Source organism: Daphnia magna, linkage group LG3 (assembly GCF_020631705.1).
Source record: "Daphnia magna isolate NIES linkage group LG3, ASM2063170v1.1, whole genome shotgun sequence".
Taxonomy (NCBI): Eukaryota; Metazoa; Arthropoda; class Branchiopoda; order Diplostraca; family Daphniidae; genus Daphnia; species Daphnia magna.
This window is the reverse complement of record NC_059184.1, coordinates 2,631,427-2,650,087: the sequence shown is the minus strand read 5'-3', so window position 1 is coordinate 2,650,087 and position 18,661 is coordinate 2,631,427. Positions and strand designations below refer to the sequence as shown.

The window sequence follows — 18,661 nt, the reverse complement described above, 5'->3', positions numbered from 1 at the left end:
CCATCATCAATTTTTAGTACAAGGCATATCAACTATGGGAAGTATAATTATTAAAGGAAAACGTCTCCACATTGAAGTCCGCGTTCACGTCGCGGGTATTGTACAAAGCAGGATTAGTCAACGAATTTGATTTTCACCAATTTGTACAAATCCGGTGGATTACGTAGCACCGGGTAGCTAGTAATAACCGAACAGGATCTACCATATTAGATGCTTGAACAAGGAAAGGACAGCTTAGAGCTTACGTACTTTACCTCATTACATAGCGGTGTCCTTTGCTTTTTAACGTCCTCGGCTGATTTATCTGACCCTCGTACCAGTTGGGCATGTTACATTCCACCTTTTTTTTTTACCTTCTATAGCGGCCACCTTTGCAGCAAATTTTCGTTTTCGGGCATCTTGGAAACGAATAGAAACTCGTGCCATAGTAAGATCTACAAATATAACTTGCTGATGCAGTTTGTTATGGTGAAACGAAGCATAGGGTCAATATGAAGCTCTATGGAAACTTGCTTACTCTATACCACTCGCCAAAGAATACCCATCAAAGATATGAGATCGAAAGAGGTCTTATAAAAAGAAGTCAGTGACTTAGTAGAGAGGTTTCACCTGCAGGCATAATTGACATGAGATATACAATATCCTTCTCGGTATTTTTCTAGCAACGTCGACTTTCATCAGTTATGGGTCTAGCAATATCAGATCTTTTACACGGCATCAGCTTCCACCTGCTTTGTGTTTGAAAGGAGATAAGAACAAACTTTCGAATCATAAAAAAAAAAATAGAAATAGGGAATATTTACTATTTTCCTTTAGCCACGGAACGTGGTAGTCGATATTTCTATGGATTGTGACTAAGACAACGGGGATAATTGCATCATACTGCACGCTCGTGCGCATCGCACTGTTTACATAAAAGACTTCCGATGTATGCAGGTGATAAGAAATTCTAAAACACTTTTTTTTTGCGGTTACCAGTGTTTCTATCAAAGCATCTTTCCTTTAGAATAAACTTCCAGCTGTATGATAGAGAATGAGGGCTAATTACGGTGGATCCAACAGAATTTCAACACCCGCAAGAAGCCATACAGTACTGCCACTAATTAATGATGTGAAGGACTTTTGGGGTTTATTATTAGCTTAGGCCAATGGATCGTGTAGTTTGAGACTTGCCTGTAAAAAAAAAAACCCTACCAAAAATTGATTTTTACTTATCGTCGTGTTGCACTCATTTTTATTTATTGATCCGACGACACACTGTCCCTGGCTCGCCTCCCAAACTAAAAAATTCGTGTATAATCGATTGATATTGTACTGTAGCTTAACGACTAGAAGGGGGCGACTGCACGTCTCATTTCCTTGTCACATTAAATCTAAAGGAAGATGGAACGGATAACGAATAAGAGGATTTTTGATCCCCAGCCGACAATGCCTACAGATTTGCACTCGATCTTGTGGCAGGCCGCTAGATTCAACAAGACAATTCGGACAGGGCGGCGTCGCTGACGATGACAACCGTTCAAATAAAACTTCATGAATAGAGACGAACATCAAATCGATTTACGCACCAGCGGGTTTGCTAATGTCACTTCGATTATAACGTGGCGAAGAGGGAAATGCGGCATACCGTTGATGGCCTTCCACCTACCCCGACGACCAACGCCCAGTTGGATCGATTCTCTCTCATTTCCTTCTGTTGTCCAACACATGTCAAGATGATCTGATATACAATAAATAATGACGTAATAGTCCAACATCAACAGTGGCTGTCACTACGTAGCATCACTGGAGGGTCACAAGGGTTATGTATCATCTAGTTACATATTCTCCACTTTGGGCTACCTAAGTTTGCATAACCAATTACACGAAAATGACGAGTGAAAGGGAGACCTAGTGTATTACCTAGCAGTTTGATCCGGTGCCAGCAACTGTGATATTAACGACCCTGTGGTGATGTGGTTGTAGACAGGCAAGATCATTATGGAAGATCGATACATAGAAATTTCTATTCCTGGTTTGCTCACTATGCTGCCTAACAAGTGAAAAATTGTACTTGTTTCCTTTCCTGTTCACTTCATGCATTCTCTATGGAAGCTTCACTTCATTTTAGGATGCAGTAGGAATCCTGAAAAAAAGAAAAGAAGAAAAACACATTGCGATCAACTTTTTTCACAAACATCTACTTGGCAGGAGATATCTAGAGCAAGAATAATTTGATTAATTTGAATATTTTGTGATTAAATCCTTTTCATGTATAGCTTACGTATAATTCATTTAATTTTTCTCTGTTTCAACAGAATTAAGAGCAGGCCAAAATAGGTGTAAACGTTACAAATATACGTTTGCTGTTTCCAATAATAAGCGTAATAGGTGAGAGAAAACAAAATAAAATACATCAATGAAACCGTAAATACATTAACACCATACACAGAATACCAAAGGTTAAAACATTTGCTTCAAACATTCTATAAGCTAGCCCTTATTAATATCACAATATAGTGAAATTTTCCATTCCTTTTTTTTTTTTTTTTTTTTGTCTTTTTGAGCTATGAAGGAGTATGACGGAATTGAAGATTACGAAACATTGAACTTGTTCCCGAGTAGTCTCAGGATTTCAAACATGAACGTGTCAATTGCACGACATCGTTAGCAACGAATCCTACGCCCATGCGCTCTCCATTTCTTTGTCTTCAGATTATGTCTCCCACTTCCTATCCGCTTTGTACGCCCTTTTGTAATTTTTTTCCTAAATTGATGCTTTTAATGAGACGAAATGACTCTATCCTCTTCCCTCTTTTTTGGCTAGTTGTTTTTTTAGCACATGTGTAAGAGAAGAAGAAGAAAAAAAATATCAATCATCCATGGCTGCTGTTGAAGACGAAGATGACGACGGAGGCAGTGCCATCGGTTTCAAACCCTCTGAAGCGGAAGCATTACGCGCTTCCAGTAGAGCCTGTTTCATCGTGGCGATCATGTAGCCGAGTAACAACGTCCACGCTTTTTCCGTTTCTGCTGTCCAATCCCCTCCCAATATTGGTCGAATGGCAGACAAGAACTGTGGCCCGATGTACTGCACAAAAAAATAAACGCCCGGTTGCAGCGGATGACATATGGCACAAGAAAATAAAAGAGCGCAAAAAAAAAAAGTCATTAGAAATAAAAATGGCTAGCTATGAAAAGAAAGCTATCACGAACGCATTAGTTAACGTCGCGATAACCGGCGGTGCGCAAATAGTACATCACACTTCTGGCAAGGATCTCGCTTTTCAATCAGATAACGTAAGGAAAACTACCAAACGAGACACTTTTTTGTTGCACACGGCTTTCCGGTTCGCTTCCAATTTCTTTTTTAAGGCAAACTTGGATTGCTTGTTCACTTGTTGTTAAAAATAAAATCAAGATGGCGGTGGCGCAAGTAGTAAAAAGAAAAAAAAAGAGGAGTACTGCCATGAAAAAAAGGGATCATGCCCTCCATATCTCTTTGGCAAATATCCCAGGATCAAAGACGGACAAGAGGGGAGTTTTGTCATTTTTTATTATTTTTTTATTAATTTATTACGACCTTAATGATTTATAGGTACCCCCCTTGTAATTCAGTAAAGAGGACGAGGGGGATGATGATGGATGTTTCAAACTTACGTCAATGTACTCCAATTTAGCTCCGTTTTTATCATGCCTGCGACCCAAGTCGGACAGGAAGGCGTGTAACTTTTCGGGTTCCTCCAAACGGTGGACGGCCCGTTGCACAGCACCCATGACTCTACGAATAAAGCAAAAAAGAGATTCTAATTATTAGTGAAATAAAGCGTGAATAACTTGAGTTTCTCAATAGATTTGAACAACTCCCTTTTAAGAAACTCTTAGAAATCGTTACAACTTGACTTAAGTGGAAAACGTGCTAATCAATGACACGAGAATAAAAAGTCATTCGCACTTGGAAACGAACGGTGCTAGTTCACTGTGTACAGTGCCCGATGCTGTCACCTAGGTTAATCCACTGAACGTAAAGCCATTCGCAGAGGTAATGACTTTATTGCTTCATCATGACAAGACACAGTCGCCACGCAATTATTTATACTAGAGTATCCCGTCCTTTCTGTTTATTTGAATAGGGGTAATGCTGTTACCTGAGAGCGTGTTCCGAGAGTAGCTTGCTTTTCTTTAAATCATCAAGGACGAGGCCAGTGAACGGCAAGAAGACTGACTGCATGTCCGGATGGCTTTCGAACAAACTATTAAAAATGAAAAGACATGAAAAAGAATCTTTCAACGAAAATAAACACACAGCAGAAAAGCAATCAAAATGCAATGCAAAAGCGAATAAATATTTAAAAAAAAAAAAAACGTCAGCTTATATTGCACGGTATTCGATATGCACCTGCTGTAGGAGAACTCTAAAGCTCGGGGTTCGACGTCACAAGACATAAAGGCTTGGATGGTTTAGAGGATAGTTTCATGACGCTGGATACAAACGATGGTGAGCATATCGATCAATGTCGGTTTCTTCATATCTTTGTTGAAAGTTTGTTACTGAAGCCTCGTTTGTTATCGCAACATACACAAAGTTGAACATGGTGAAACATCTGTCTTATGACGGTCTTATCGACTTATCCTGCTGTACGCCATTAATAAAAACCACGGATTCAGGTCATGAAAGCAGACCTCCGCTTCCCTCCAAATAAAGTGACGTTATTGAAGATGGCTTTAGATTCTCATCCAGCCAATATCGGATGACATGCTCTTGAATTCTGATCATAGGTGAATCCCCCCCCCTTTCTTAATATTTTTTTTTTGTGTAGACGTATGTTTATAAACACATATATTGACTAGATTCATGTTACTGCGTTTTGATATTAAATGAGATATTAGCCTATAAAACAAAACGGAAAAAAAGGAGCCAATCTCTTTCCAGGATAAAGATCTCGTCTAAACTTCCTTTTTGAGTGCATCTTGCTAGAATCACCTCTGGCGTGCACACAAGGTTGAAACCATTGAACTTGCCTGTACTGTGCGAGGCTATTTCATGAGAAAGAGAAAAAAAAGTTTGGACGCTTGTCAATGTCATACAGAGGAATCGATCTACCTTTTGGAATAGATCCCAGTTTTGTTTTATTGCTTTCGTATACTTGAGCTACTTATTCTTTTATCTGTCTGTGTAAGCAGTCATCGTAAACGCAAACAAATGATTCGTGAAATTGCATGTCAATGTCCTTCAATTTGTTTTTTTTCCCAAAAAGGGTAATACGCGAGAAAGACAGATTTCAGCGAAACAAGTAAAACGCATTATTTTGAGTTACATTTCTTATGTGAACGACGAAAAATGCATGCAGTTAGCATGAAGAAAAAAAAAACTGACAGAGAAAATAGGATAAAACGGTAAACTAAAGTCTCTTTGCGCGTTAGCGTTTCGGCGCCAACTTCAATTCCTTATTCAGAAATGTGTACACCTATTAATTTAAACTTCCGTCTCTATTGCTACGCGCCGAACGATGAATAATGGGGCTGGTAGAGCAACGTCACAACATTAAATGAGACCATTTAGAACAGTGTCAACGGCTGATGGAATTTTTTTTTCTTTCATGCCAACACTTGAAACTAGAGACGTAATAGAATCGTTCAGGTGCAGACTTCTAATCTAGAAAAAAGGAGGGGGGAGCTTTTTACTTCTTTTCGACTCATTTTCCAAGTAATCCACGACTAGTTACAAAGCTCTACGGCCACGTGGTATCATTCTCATTGTATTGACGCTTTGTCATCAAAGACATAGTAAAAAAAAAAAAAAAAAGAGAGAGAAGGTCGAGGGGATCTAGTTAAGAGTGCCAAATGTAGTTTTAGATCCAATAAAAAAGGATGCGCTCCATTCTTCCCGCCTCTTAAATGTAAACAAAATTCGATAAGCGGTATTTACTTGGAGCGAAAGCAGTCATTAAATAGTGACAGGTAAAAGTGCTCTTTCACAATACACAACACAAAATTTAACGAGGCTTCGTTGCATTCTTAAAACGTGGGCGGTATAATTGGTTATTTTCTCAAGGTTTTAACATTGAACCTGGATTGTTTTACTTATTTCTTATTCCCCACTAGGATGGCGGGCATAGTCGTTTACCTACAGTTTTCCATAATTCAATCGATTGATAAAGACAAACGCCAAAAAAGCTATACGCACGAGCGTCTCATTAGTACAGCTTATGGGACATTGTCTTCATTAGAAAAAAAAAGGGGGGATGAAGTTGGATTTCACTTCTTGTTGTTGTCACTTAGAGCAGCCAAATAAATGTTGACAAAGTCAAAGTTATACATTAATCAAAGACTCGTGCATTGAACTTTAAAGTTCTACATTTAGCCCACGTAAAAAGTTTGGAAACGAAAAATGAAAGCGAATCAGTGAAGGCGGGATGACAATAGTCGTTCATCACGCACTTTTTCCCAGCCAAAAGAATCCCCATAATTATTTATCGTCCATTGCCATAAAGAATTGAATTGAAGAAAAGTGATTATGAAATGGCCAATGCCATTATAGAATGGCTATACAAGTGATGATGAAGAATGACTATTTGATCTTGCCCAATTCTGTAATCCATTATGAGAACACGTTCAAAAGCCGTTAACGGCTGAATGGCTTCCACCACGATGAGCACATTAAAAACTGAAAGTCAACGTTGCTAACCGGAACATTCTTCGCCAGTCTTAAGCACTTCGTTTATACAAATACCTGACGGCGTCCTAACTTTGTTTCGGCGGAACTTTTTTTTATGAAGGTACTTCGCAGAAATCGTAGTCGCAAACGAAGAAGAAAAAAAAGTCCCTCTAAGTGAGTGGGAATGAACCAATATCAAGCACGTCTAGAAAGAAAGTGGTACGACGATCGATCTGGTGCAACTTAAGTGCCAATAGAATTTCGGTCAATTCCCGATATGACATGTCAGTGAAAGCGAAAACGTGTCGGCGCAATCTTTCCGGGTTTCACGCTAACAACATTTCATAATATCCCAATAGGATTCGAGCTAAAAGTGATTTTCCCCGAGTGTGTAACCTGTCCCGCGATTCCTATAAACAACGAAAAAAGCGGCGTGTGCCAAATCAATCTAGCATGACAACAGTTTTTTTCTTTTTCTTTTGATAATCAAGATCTAGTGGTATCCTCACCGTGAACTGTACTTGACCTCGACAACAGCAGCGTTCAATTTAAGGTATAGATCGCGTACGCCGAATTTTTTTTTCCCCTTGTAAATTCAATCTGCATCTGCTATTCCGGTAGAGTGGACTAACAAAAGACGGGCCGTAAGAGTCCATGGCACCTGCCCACTTTCTCATCGGTAATGTTTTTTTGTTTTGTATTTTTTTTATCTTGTTTTTTACCAGCCTTTTTTCTTAGATGATTTAGATTGTTATTTATGTGCGTCTATATCAAGGGCTTTATTATACCAAAAGGAATGGTGTGCACATTGCGCGGTGCATAGCTCATTAATATAAGCATGGGAAGAATGACTGATCAAAAGAACCACAAACGAATTCCGCAAAGTAGGCCGCGTCTTGATTAATAATTATCATCTAATTGCACCGATGCGCATTTCACAAATGCCTGGAACTCTTCGTTACTAAACAATTGACTGTCTTGAACTAACACTGAAAGTGATTATTTCCTTTTCTCTTGTTTGCCGAGATTGAGACGAGGCATTTCCGCTTGGGCTTTGGACCTCACATTCAACTTCCTTTTGTCGACGTTAAAGAAATAAGAGTTGCGATGAAACTCGATCTATTACAAGACTAGGCGATAGTTTTCATTCTTTAGTAAGGTCAAAAGAGGAGGGCCTTTTTTTTTCGAATAGCTTTCCAAAATTCGTGCAATATCCATTCTCCGTGTTGTCACTCAAGCGCAAGTTTGTTTTGTGCTCTGCGCGACCGGACTGTCGTACAATACGTTTTATCTTGCATTCCATACGAAAGTGAGTTTTCCACGTGCCAACTAAGAACTCCTAATTTCATTGTTAAATATTCAGCACTCGACAAAATTCGTTTCTATATTAGAACTCATTAGGACGCATCTAGCTGTGCAAGGTAGATTCTGTGGAAACGAAATGGACAACTTTCAACAATTCCTAATTGGATTATACAATATTTAAATCCAAAACGCAATTAAAGATTTTTTTTGTAGACGGCTGCTTTTTGTGAAGCGCCAATGACAACGAAAAACCAAACGAGCAAGAGTGAAATTAAACTGTGACGCAACTCGTTATGAAAATAATTAAATGTACAAAGTCTTACTTGATAAACACGATGATTCCAACTTGGGCAATGTCCATTTCAAGACGTTTCCTGGCAAAATGAATAGCGAAAAAAAAAAAAAAACAACGAGATAATTATAGCTCTCATATAGTTCATAACAACGGCGGCGAATGCCTCTGTTAACATTTACCAGCTCTCTTGAAGCAACGTCTTTTGAAGGTCCGTCAACTCGGCAACGGAAGCCATTGCCGTTTTGGCAGCCGGAAACGGTGTTGACTCTTGGATTGCAGTAACGATTTCGTCATCGTTTTTTACTGCATCTTTGACGGCCGTTTTCTTGCTGTTGCCACCGTGACCGACATGTGCGTTGCCCATTTTTCCTAAAGAAATGAACAAGAAAATGAAAAAATAAATACGTGAACTATTTTTCCGCTCGATTTAGGTTCTTTCACTTATAAACAAAAAACAAAAAACAAAACAAAAAAAAAATTCTTTTTCTTCTTTTTAGAGTTCCCGCAGACTGGAAAAAAAAACAAATATTCCAACACGAAAACAACCGAATCATTCGTGGCTTACCCGTACAACAAAGTCTAAGTGCATACAAAGTTCAGTTGTTTGGCGTGTTCACCCGAAGGAGAGGACTAGACGAACTGGATAAACAAGATGAGAAAGGAAAACGAAAGTGTTGCTTTGGGCCAGGGACGTGAGTTTGCCTGATCTCTTTAGCTTTCCCTTCAGTTATATTTTTCTTTTAGCAATCTGGTTTAGTGTTTTCGAACGGACTTGGTATACAAGTTTGATGCGGGACAAGCTCTTCTTTCTCTCTTTTTTTTTCCGCACGTTACGCCACTGAGGTCGCGTTTGTCAGCTCAGCGCTTCTACACTAGACATTCGTCCACGATAAAGCCGGTTCAAATAGCATTCTGCCTCCCTCCCTGAACGTCAAAGGCGAGTCTGCGCGCAGAGCGCTTCTGAGAATCCAACATTGCAGACGACGGTAAATAGCGGATTATCACACCGAATTAAAATGGTTTTACTTTTGGAGTTAAAAGCAAAGTTGCCGAGCGTTAACTTTAACGCGTTGCCAGTTTTCTTTTAAAAAATTTAAACTTTACAAGGAAAGGAACTGCAAAAAAGAGAAATGGGCTGCACAGTCATACATATATATATGCCTTTATGGTCTATTTACAATTTTCCTGAACCCACACGAATGTATAAGCCCTGGATTGAAGATGTGTTCTCGGTAACCACTGGGCGTGGATTGCATCAAAAGTCCGAGATCAATATTATTTTTTTTTATTTATTTATTTATTTTTTTTTTTTTCGTTCTTTCTTGCTCCTACTCTCCTGTTGTGTGGCCGTTTCTGTGGAGACGAGTAAAATGTAATCCGGCATCACGACTCATTGAATAAACAAGGACATAACTCGCCCAGTCGATTTCAATAGGTAAAAACACTCTGCTTTTTTTTCTTCTTGGCTGTCACACAGTGCCTGGACATTTTATTCTTCGGTTGATAGGCCGTAGTTCCTCGATATAGATCACAAGGCCCTCTTTTCTTCGCCTTTGTTCAAGCATTCCCCATCGTACATTACAATGTTACCCAGGAGAGAGAGAATGGAAGCTATGTGTCCAAAGCATCCTAGATTACAAACAATAAATAGGAGTGTCCCCATATCCTTTTTTTTATCTTTTTTTTTATACTATACATTTGTCGGTGAATTGATGGGAAATAGCGAGAAATTACTTATCTGTATCGCTGTGTGAGTGCAATAGATCAGGACAAACAGCAGAAGAAGTTGTCGTTGATTTATAGACCATGAAATGTTGAGGAGCATGGGGGACAATGCATAAAGAATCATACGAAAAGAATAACAGCCAATTTGCCTTTTGTTGTCCCACCCTGCAGTTTTTCAGGAAATTCCAATTGAATCTTGGCGGGGTGTTGAATGACGGCTGGCGCCTTGCCATCGATTGCGCAGCATTTATTTTTTCTTGTTCCCCAGCCGATAAATTCAACAAATTTCTGATTTCTATTATCCGAAAATTTTTTTTTCGGCCTGCAAATATGTCAGTAGAATATGCTCCTTATCTTTTTTTTTAAACTTTCTTGTTTCACTCATATTTGCCCCCCCCCCTCCCACATATTTTTTTTTTACGTCTTCAAAGGCAACCTCTAAAATGTGGAAGGCTTTTATTGAAAATATCTGACGTGTTCAAAAGTAATATCTATTTTCGGACGAACAGTTTAGTACAGAAATCAACGGCGGTATGCAACATGTGCCATAAATCAAACACATGACACGAACTGCCGGAAGACAATTGGGTCAGGTATGCAATGCACCTCGATAAGACATTTTCCAATTTTACCCCAATTAATTTATCGGAAAGAGAAATATGCAAAGTTTTGTTTATCTTTGTCTCTTTTGTCCGCAATACTCCCGGAAGTCTACTGGCGAAAAAGGGAAGCAGAGAACAATGCGCACATAGAATATTAAAGGCAATAGCCTAGGTCATGTAGCGATAGTGCCCGCTATGAAGCGTGAGTTTTCTCGATGCACGTATGCATCCTTGTTTTTTAGTTTTCACCCCTCCAGAAAATATTTCTCGATATTTCAAACAACGGGCATAAAAAATAAAATAAAATTAGAATGGCAATTTAAATATTAATGACTTTGTGTACAAACTATACGGTTACTGCCTCGATTTCCATACGCTTGAAATTTTTTGCTTCCATTTCGGCGGGTGGTGCATTCACATAACGATAAAAAAATTCAAAGCATTGTCCCCTCGAATACGCTGACTATAGATAATAGCTAGACGCATATAAAAATACATACATATATTCATCTAGAGTAACATTACATGATTCAGTAGTACACCGTTCCTTGAAATTTGTGTCTGTAAAAAAAAAATAACAGCTGACTTTAGGGGATCTTACATATTTTTGTAGCTACATTAAAAAAGTCCAATGTTCCTAATGCATATGGCGGTTATGACTAATCGAACGTACAGCCCATCGATCAATATTCATGTCGATGTTCTATTGTGCTACCCATAACATATGCAGCTTGGGTTGGAACGAGAGCAATATTAAGAATTCAAGGTGTATCACAGCAATTTAGAATACTGACTTCAATGTACACGCATGAAAAAAAAAAAAAAAATAAATTCAACATTTATGTTCTTTAATACTTTTTCCTTCCTTTAGGTGTTTCTGATTTGCTTTAAAAAAAGGAGCAATGAAAAAATAAAAGTTGTAATTGAATGAGTGGTTGCTCGTTCGTCCATTTAAGGCCGTAGCTGAAATTGAATTGCCGGTAGCGTTGCCCTGTTTTGTTTTCATCACGACAAGATTATACCGAGATATTTTGACCCGAATACCAATCACATCTCTTACGTAAAAAGGAAACAAAATAACTGTCTGTGTTTTCTTTCCATTTTCAAGAAAAGCACTTTACACTGCGCACTTCTAGGGAGTGACACTTTCGTACCTTGTTGGGTAGCACTTTGCATACGAATAACGTCCGGACTCAATACATGGAGTGTTTCATAATTTTCTTAAAGTAAATTTTGAGGACAGACAAACAAAAAAAAATGTTGCATAACTGTCTCATAACTTTGATTGTATTGCCTTGCGGGCTGTCATAAAAAAGCATGGCAAATTGGCAACCTTCTCTTTTTTCCCCTAATATCTGACAACATCCATACTCTTTTTTCCCAGCCAACTTTATTTCCTCGCTAGTAAAAATTTGACGACATTCGCGTAAAATGAGAACAAGAATTAAACGCTAAAACAATTTCCCTCGAGTTCAATCGATTGAATATTCTTCTCTGAAAATACATTACTTCGTAGAAGGATATAAGACATTAAAAAATGTGAAACAATTTTCAATTTCTAGGAATGATAAAGGCCATCGCTTCCACACGAATACAGAGCACTCAAGGTGCAAGTCACAATCACGAATTCATTTACATAAAAAAACACAAAAAAACTTAGTAGATTTCTAGGACGCGGTCTTAATTCAACGGGACTCGGTCGTTAAACAGGAATGTATAAATAGGACACAACACATAACACTTTGCGTAGTTTCAACTCTAAGAGTTCAACAACAAAAATGTGGCCTCACACGGAACTGGATAGTCATCCAGCCGGTTCAACAAGGCGGATGGACTGTGTGTCCCTCTCGGAAGAAAGGGTGTAGTTACTGAGAACGCTATCCACGCGAGCTATCATTAAAGCAAGAGCCATAGACTGGTCAGATGATAGACGGCGATCGAAATCAAAAACTTGGCTCTGATGGTTTATGGCAGACAAGTCGCGTAACATTCGTCTACGACCCAGAGTTCCCAAATCCCAGCCATTGTAAACCAATGACAATGCCACCGAGAACAAGGAGGTTGAAAAAATATGCACTGCAGCAAATTATTAACGGAATAGAAAGGAGGAATCCCAATAGCTGCTTTGACGTCAGTAAGCCTTTCGGCAATGTGATTCGTTTCGGGTGAATTTTCGCGCACGTGGGACGCCGTGTTTTCAACATTTTGTACATAACGCATCAAATCTTTGATCTTGGGGTAGTACTTGTTCCTCAATTGCACGAGGTCGTAATAAATAGATAGACCCTGTAGCGTTTTCTTCCGGGTTTCGGTAGACGGTCGGAAAAGTGGATTGCTCAACGACAGACGGAGAAGAAAACTGGCTGGTTACTTCTTCCGTATAATTGGTATACGAGCGCTTGGATTTCGGTAAACGAATGTCTGGAATTTTGAAGTTTTACAACAAGTTCTTCTGAATTTTGCCGGTTTGGTTTCAGGGCAGGATCGATTGCCAAACATGCAGCTTTTGTCACGAAACTCAATATTAAGCACAGCAGCCAATTCCTTGATAATACAGTCATTTCCAACCTCAGCTAACAAAAGGGGAAAAACAATCAAACATAAACAAACTGAAATTTTAAAATAATTAACACACTGCTCAAATTACCGAAAAACTAAAATCCTTTCAGAAGCAGAAATCGCAAGAAATTTTCATGCGGTTTAAAGCCAAGAAATCACGCAGGCTAAAGCAAAATCTGGGTAACAGCAAGACGAGTTCAACCTTTGCCGGTCATCGACGCACGACTGCGGCAAACAAGTTCCAGAATGGTCTGATGGGCTAACCATGAGCCAACAGCCACGTGCTTTTTTTTTCTTTTCTCAAAACTCACCAATATGCCCCGCAGTGTTCTTCTACATTTTTCTTTCTTATCCCACCTATTCACTCGTATCTTTTTGTTTAAGCCGGTTTAAACATCCAAACATCCTGCAACGTTTCTACGACTGCAACATCTTATTTTATCGGAAACTTTTACTTTGTTATTGTAGCCCCAAAATTATTCTCAAGATCAACAAGCCTAGCAAATTCGAAAGTGCAAGTCACCGGTTTTATATTTCCCTCGTCATCCCTCTCCCATTCACGTTTCCAAACAGACGCCATCACTTGCCAGACTATCTGATCTTACGATAACACCAATTTAGTAAAGACAAACGATTTTAAAATGACCACCAGTTCAACATACTGATTGTATTGGCACACGGAATAACACGGAAGAAAATTCAAATATTCATGTGCCTGCGGGGAAGGGCCTGGATTACCATAAAATTTTCACGAAAATTCAACAACCGTTACTCATTGCACGCTGTTATTGAAGGCAAATGTAGATTTAGTACGACCTGAATCTACTACCAAATCACGACTGGGAATTAAAGTAGGGCGTGACATGTAACATCCTGTACATCTTACAATTCGAATAGGATTTTTTTTGGCGCCAAAACAGGTTGCTTGACCTAATAAAACGCTGATACCTTTTACGCGAAATGGCGGAAGTAATTATCAAGTGCACTGTCTACAAAAGCAGCCAACGAAATGAGTGCTCTAGACTGTTCACGTGTCAAAAAACGATCGAAATCAAAGTCAACATTGGAAAGTTTTCCAGCCGACAAATCGCGTCTCTTTCGCCTTCCAAATGGAAAGAGACCCATGGCAGAAATGGTAGGAATAAATTAGGGAGAATGCAAAAAGTCCACCAAATATCAGAATGGGGGAAAACAAGGCAGCACCATGAAAAGCTGAGACGAGTGGAGATACAGGTTTTAAACTGGTTCGTGAATCACCGATGACGTCTCCAGCTGCCGAGCATGCGGATATCAACAAGGCAACCATAAATAAGTAGAGCAAACGACTTTCAAATGATTTAGTCATTTTCATCCTCTGCTGTCGAAAAAGGGAAAATGTTCGTCAAAAACAGTAAAGTTTACGAATTCAAAAAAACTGAACCTTTAAAAAACCGAAGAATAAGCAACTGGCTGCCAACTTGAAGATGACTTTTAAAACCGTTCACGAGCTTTTTTATTTTACAGATACAAAAAGAAAAGGTGAAAAAAGGGAAGTTGGTATCACTAGATTATAGAAGTTCCACCTCGACTGATCCTCACACAACTGGAGAAAGAAGTTACAGAGTAGTCTGCTTACGAAACCTAAACTAGAACTAGCTCACAGCCACGTGTTTCACCATTAATAATTGTGACCCAGTACCCGCCCTAACTCGATTCCAATCTCTCTTCTAGATTCATAGAATTCATTCCGCTTTCTCACCCAATTATTCGTTTGTGACATTCAATTCGCTTAGAGCTAAAAGTCAACCTTACTACGACGGGATGTAACATCAAACAAAATCAATTTTCATGATCAGTACGAGAGAATATCTCAATACAAATAACATTCGAGAGTTCAAACTGCCAAAACGAAAAAAGATAAAAGTTCAGGGCTTACCTCATGGCATGCGATAGATTTCGTCTTCTTTCACCGTTGGGGCTCGCCGTAGCAACTGTTCGTGGCATTTTCCTTGCTACGCCGTCCAGAAAACGTTTGTCACTCTGTTTTAATTATTGTTTATTCTAACCACTTGCCTATTATACTCGGCAGGTTCACGAAAGTTTTGGCACAAGACAAATCTGTATTTGCCGGTATTGTCTAGAAAAGTTATGAACGACCGGGTACACAAAGCGAGACGGTACTGCACTGCACTGCTGTTGCTGACTGAGAGTCTGAGACTGATATCGACGTTGTCAAGCTTTCTTAAATGCCTACTGGAGCTTAATACTTTCATAATTACACTACAATAAATCAGCATACGTCACCAGTTCTTATTTGCATGCCTTAAGTTTTCAAAACCTTTTTTTCCTATTTATGTTACCATTCCTCCTTTTATGGCAGCCATCATTGTTTTCAATAGCCTGCAGCCGCCTGCAGCCAATGTGTGCCATAGGCAAGACGAAATTTTGCAACTGTTTGGGATGACACTCTTTTATCATTGTTTCGTATGAATATAATTAGTTAATCGAGTAAGCGGTGTTTTCATGAATGAATATTGAAATTAGTTTAATTGGGCTAACTTAACATAAATTCGTGCAACATTAACTCTAGTAATTTTACAACCCATTTTGTACTAACCATGACGTTCTTTGTATTATCTGCCTCTCTGATGAGAAATGATAAAACAATAATAAAACATAAATAGTATAATAAATAAAACAACAAGATCAGCTTGCTTGGCATTTTTTAAATAGGTAAAAGACACGATTTCAAAGTCTCATAAATTAAAAACAAGAGGTGCATGGTAAAAAACAAACAAACACAAGATTAAAAGAATCTTGAAAGTTGTACTATTTTGGCAACGAAAAATTGTTTTCATCCAAAAAAGGAAAGGCTGCATCTCAATTCATGGCATTCGGCCATCAGGCCACTACGGGCACCGTTTTTGAACGCCTCCAGCTTTCTGTACAAGTAAGAAGGAACTAGAGGCTCCAAAAACCTAGAATATAAATATATTTTTTTTTATACATAACGTTTAAATTATTTTTCTATAAAAAAAAAGAGAACTTACGAAATAACTGGCTCTGTAAACTTGCCTAGCCGGCTAGTCATTTTTCCTGCTTCGCAAGAATATCTTTCGAGGCATGCATCGCTCTTGAAACCATCCATGTAGGTTTCGAGGACTCCATGGACACGAGCAGCTAAAGAAGCTAAAGCCCTGGACTGTTGTAACGGCAGAAAGCGATCAAAGTGAAGGATGTCATTGAGCTCGTTTAAGGTAGACCAATCACGACCAAAGTCTCTGCGTCCAAACGCCGACACGGCTGGGAAAAGAGACAGGATCGCCAAAAATGCCACGAATAAAACAGCTGTTAGTATGATGGCAGGAACTATAACAGTCAGTCCAACAACTGAACTGATGGCTTTGATCGTCCTATCGGCGATTTGACGCACAGGAGGAATTTTCTGCCACACCCGGGAGGCAATATTTCCAGGGGATTTCAAATAAGGAGCCAAATCGTTGAATGTGGGGTAGTATTTCTCAGCAACATGAGCTAAATTCTCAAATGGCGGGGTCACAGGGACTTGGTGTGGGTTGTGGTACAGGGCTGGAGCAGGTATGGGATAAAAATTGCCATAGGTCGATGGTTGGTCAAACGGAGGATAACTAATTCCAGATGACATAAATGCCGGTGTAGGGTAACGGTGAGTTGGTACTGGGAAATAATTGGCATATGAGACCTCGGATTGGAGAGCTTGTCCCTCACGGCTTCTTAGTCTTTTAACAGGTTCTACAGGATTTTTGGAAGACAGTTTGGAATTGAGGGCAGGATCACCGACAGCAGTCGCCAAACACGAAGTTATTACCGACGTAGCTAAAAATACGAACAGCAGACATTCTAGCACTGATTTGACCATTTCAAGAGGTGAACTAAATTTTGAAATAAAAATATCTTCATTAGAAATTTGTAAATCCAATATAGTTTATGTTCTTATTTACCGTCAAAAATGCTTATTCAGACTAAAAGTCACTTTAAATTCAAACGCGATTTCAGGTGGCGAAGCTACACTGTATTCCGTATTTGAAAACAAAAAATCCGCTGACACTTGAAGTTCACCATCGGCTGATCGTCTAACGACTGTCAAGAAATGTTTTATAGTGATCTTCTTTCTACAAGAATTGAAGCTACCAGTCATGTCCCAAACTACGTACAAAGAACTATGACCCAATACCTGGCTCATCCAATTCGTGTGCTTATCGTGATTCGGACTGAATGTCTCCTCCTCCTTTTCAAGTCGTTTGACTACCTAGTCACTTTTGGCATTCCCTTTCAGCTGCCAGACAAGTAACGTTTTTGTTAATTGTAAAAGGTAGCCAACTGAAATAGTTTCTTTCTGCAAACAGAAAGAATAATCTAATTGAAAAATGTACAATCTTTATCAAATATCCAACAAAAAGTATACTTACTACGGCGTTTGAATCTTTGTAAACAATTCCACCGTAAACATAACCATTGTTTATTTTCTTAAATCGTTTCAACGGCCAAGTTACCTTTTGCCACCTTCAAAACTCCATCCATATACTGCCGCCAATCTACTCAATTTACTACATTTACACATGTCACCTGTCATTTTCCTTGGCAGGTTCTAAAAATGTGTGGACAAATAATTTCGAAGCAATACATTCTTTGGGTAATTAGCTACGATGCTTGTTAGTTAATTATTATTATTTTTTTACAATAAGACGTATGTCATACATTTTTTTTTGTTTTTAAAAATACCTGATTTGATAGACGATTTCATCATCTCCACCTAAAGTATAACAAAAGGAACTAACAATTTAAAAAAGTAGACGCACTGACTTGTAGGACCACTCTGCACACTGGAAAAGGCTAGAAAGCTTCCGGAATGTTTGGTTTCTCACCCTTCCCCCACTTGCGATAACCACAGGGTAAGCAGATGTAACTATCATCGATACAAGTTCTTGAAAAAAAATTAAAAATGTGACGAATGAGATGACTTGTTTGAAAAATGTCTGAAATCGCATGACGTCCATCGTGTCATGTTGAGTCAATTACTAGGCCACCGGTCAATCAACAAGTATGTCGAATGTTGATATCCTTGTCTAGGTTTTCCATGTCTTGTCTTTGTATCACCGTTAGTCGAGCATGTGTAATCCTCGCGCTGTTTATCTTAAGAATTTGCATGCCAATAACTGTCCAGACATACTTTGTTTACAACAAGATTCTAAATGTCTAGAGACAAGCTAAAAACTTTGGCCAAGAGCAGTTCAACTAATTACATTACTTTCTGCTAAAACAGAATTGGCTGAGTCTGTCATTATACTGTATCTAACATTCCTGACATGTGATAATTCACACTCACAGTAGCATTGATTACAGAAGAAAAAAAAACATGGCTGCACTAATTGTGCTTAAATCAATTTACCAAGTTGTAATAGTTGATTTTCAACATACCTCTTTACAATGAGACCGTTGATGTAATGCCAGCTTGATTCGTTTGACATTCCAGCCTATTAAAATACGACGTTTTACGTAGAACTGTAATAGGTTTCTGTG

At 38.8% G+C, this 18,661-nt stretch overlaps 2 protein-coding genes and 1 long non-coding RNA gene across 4 annotated transcripts; 1 reads left to right on the top strand and 2 right to left on the bottom strand.

Annotated features, from left to right (window-relative positions):
* Positions 1–2,259: 2,259 nt before the first annotated feature.
* Positions 2,260–15,176, bottom strand: LOC116919763 (neuroglobin). Of its 2 annotated transcripts, none has more exons than XM_032925795.2 (6): positions 15,039–15,176; positions 8,417–8,606; positions 8,266–8,316; positions 4,128–4,232; positions 3,640–3,760; positions 2,260–3,070 (listed from the first exon to the last, which is right to left on the bottom strand). In XM_032925795.2, exons 2-6 carry the CDS (start codon positions 8,599–8,601, stop codon positions 2,852–2,854), a joined length of 681 nt encoding a protein of 226 aa, XP_032781686.2. In that variant the 5' UTR covers positions 8,602–8,606; positions 15,039–15,176; the 3' UTR covers positions 2,260–2,851. The 2 variants fall into 2 exon arrangements, with proteins under 2 accessions (XP_032781686.2, XP_032781684.2); XM_032925793.2 differs by lacking the exon at positions 15,039–15,176 and adding an exon at positions 8,803–9,133.
* On the top strand, positions 14,994–15,806 carry LOC116919768. Its single transcript, XR_004392040.2, has 2 exons — positions 14,994–15,132; positions 15,192–15,806. It is a non-coding gene; the product is annotated as an uncharacterized LOC116919768 (long non-coding RNA).
* Positions 15,708–18,633, bottom strand: LOC116919761. The gene is made up of 5 exons (XM_045170606.1): positions 17,551–18,633; positions 17,316–17,477; positions 17,083–17,253; positions 16,153–17,013; positions 15,708–16,080 (listed from the first exon to the last, which is right to left on the bottom strand). The coding sequence occupies exons 4-5, from the start codon at positions 16,998–17,000 to the stop codon at positions 15,957–15,959; spliced, it is 972 nt and encodes a 323-aa protein (XP_045026541.1). The 5' UTR covers positions 17,001–17,013; positions 17,083–17,253; positions 17,316–17,477; positions 17,551–18,633; the 3' UTR covers positions 15,708–15,956.
* Positions 18,634–18,661: the final 28 nt, after the last annotated feature.

Bases quoted from the DNA above. Each gene is read 5' to 3' on its own strand.
- LOC116919761 (XM_045170606.1), bottom strand. From the start codon at position 17,000: ATGGTCAAATCAGTGCTAGAATGTCTGCTGTTCGTATTTTTAGCTACG. The intron at 16,081-16,152 runs GTAAGTTCTCTT...TTTATATTCTAG, and splicing joins TTTACAGAGCCAGTTATTTC to GTTTTTGGAGCCTCTAGTTC.
- LOC116919763 (XM_032925795.2), bottom strand. From the start codon at position 8,601: ATGGGCAACGCACATGTCGGTCACGGTGGCAACAGCAAGAAAACGGCC. The intron at 4,233-8,265 runs GTAAGACTTTGT...CATTTTTAATAG, and splicing joins GGAATCATCGTGTTTATCAA to TTTGTTCGAAAGCCATCCGG. The intron at 3,761-4,127 runs GTAACAGCATTA...CTTTATTCGTAG, and splicing joins CTCTCGGAACACGCTCTCAG to AGTCATGGGTGCTGTGCAAC.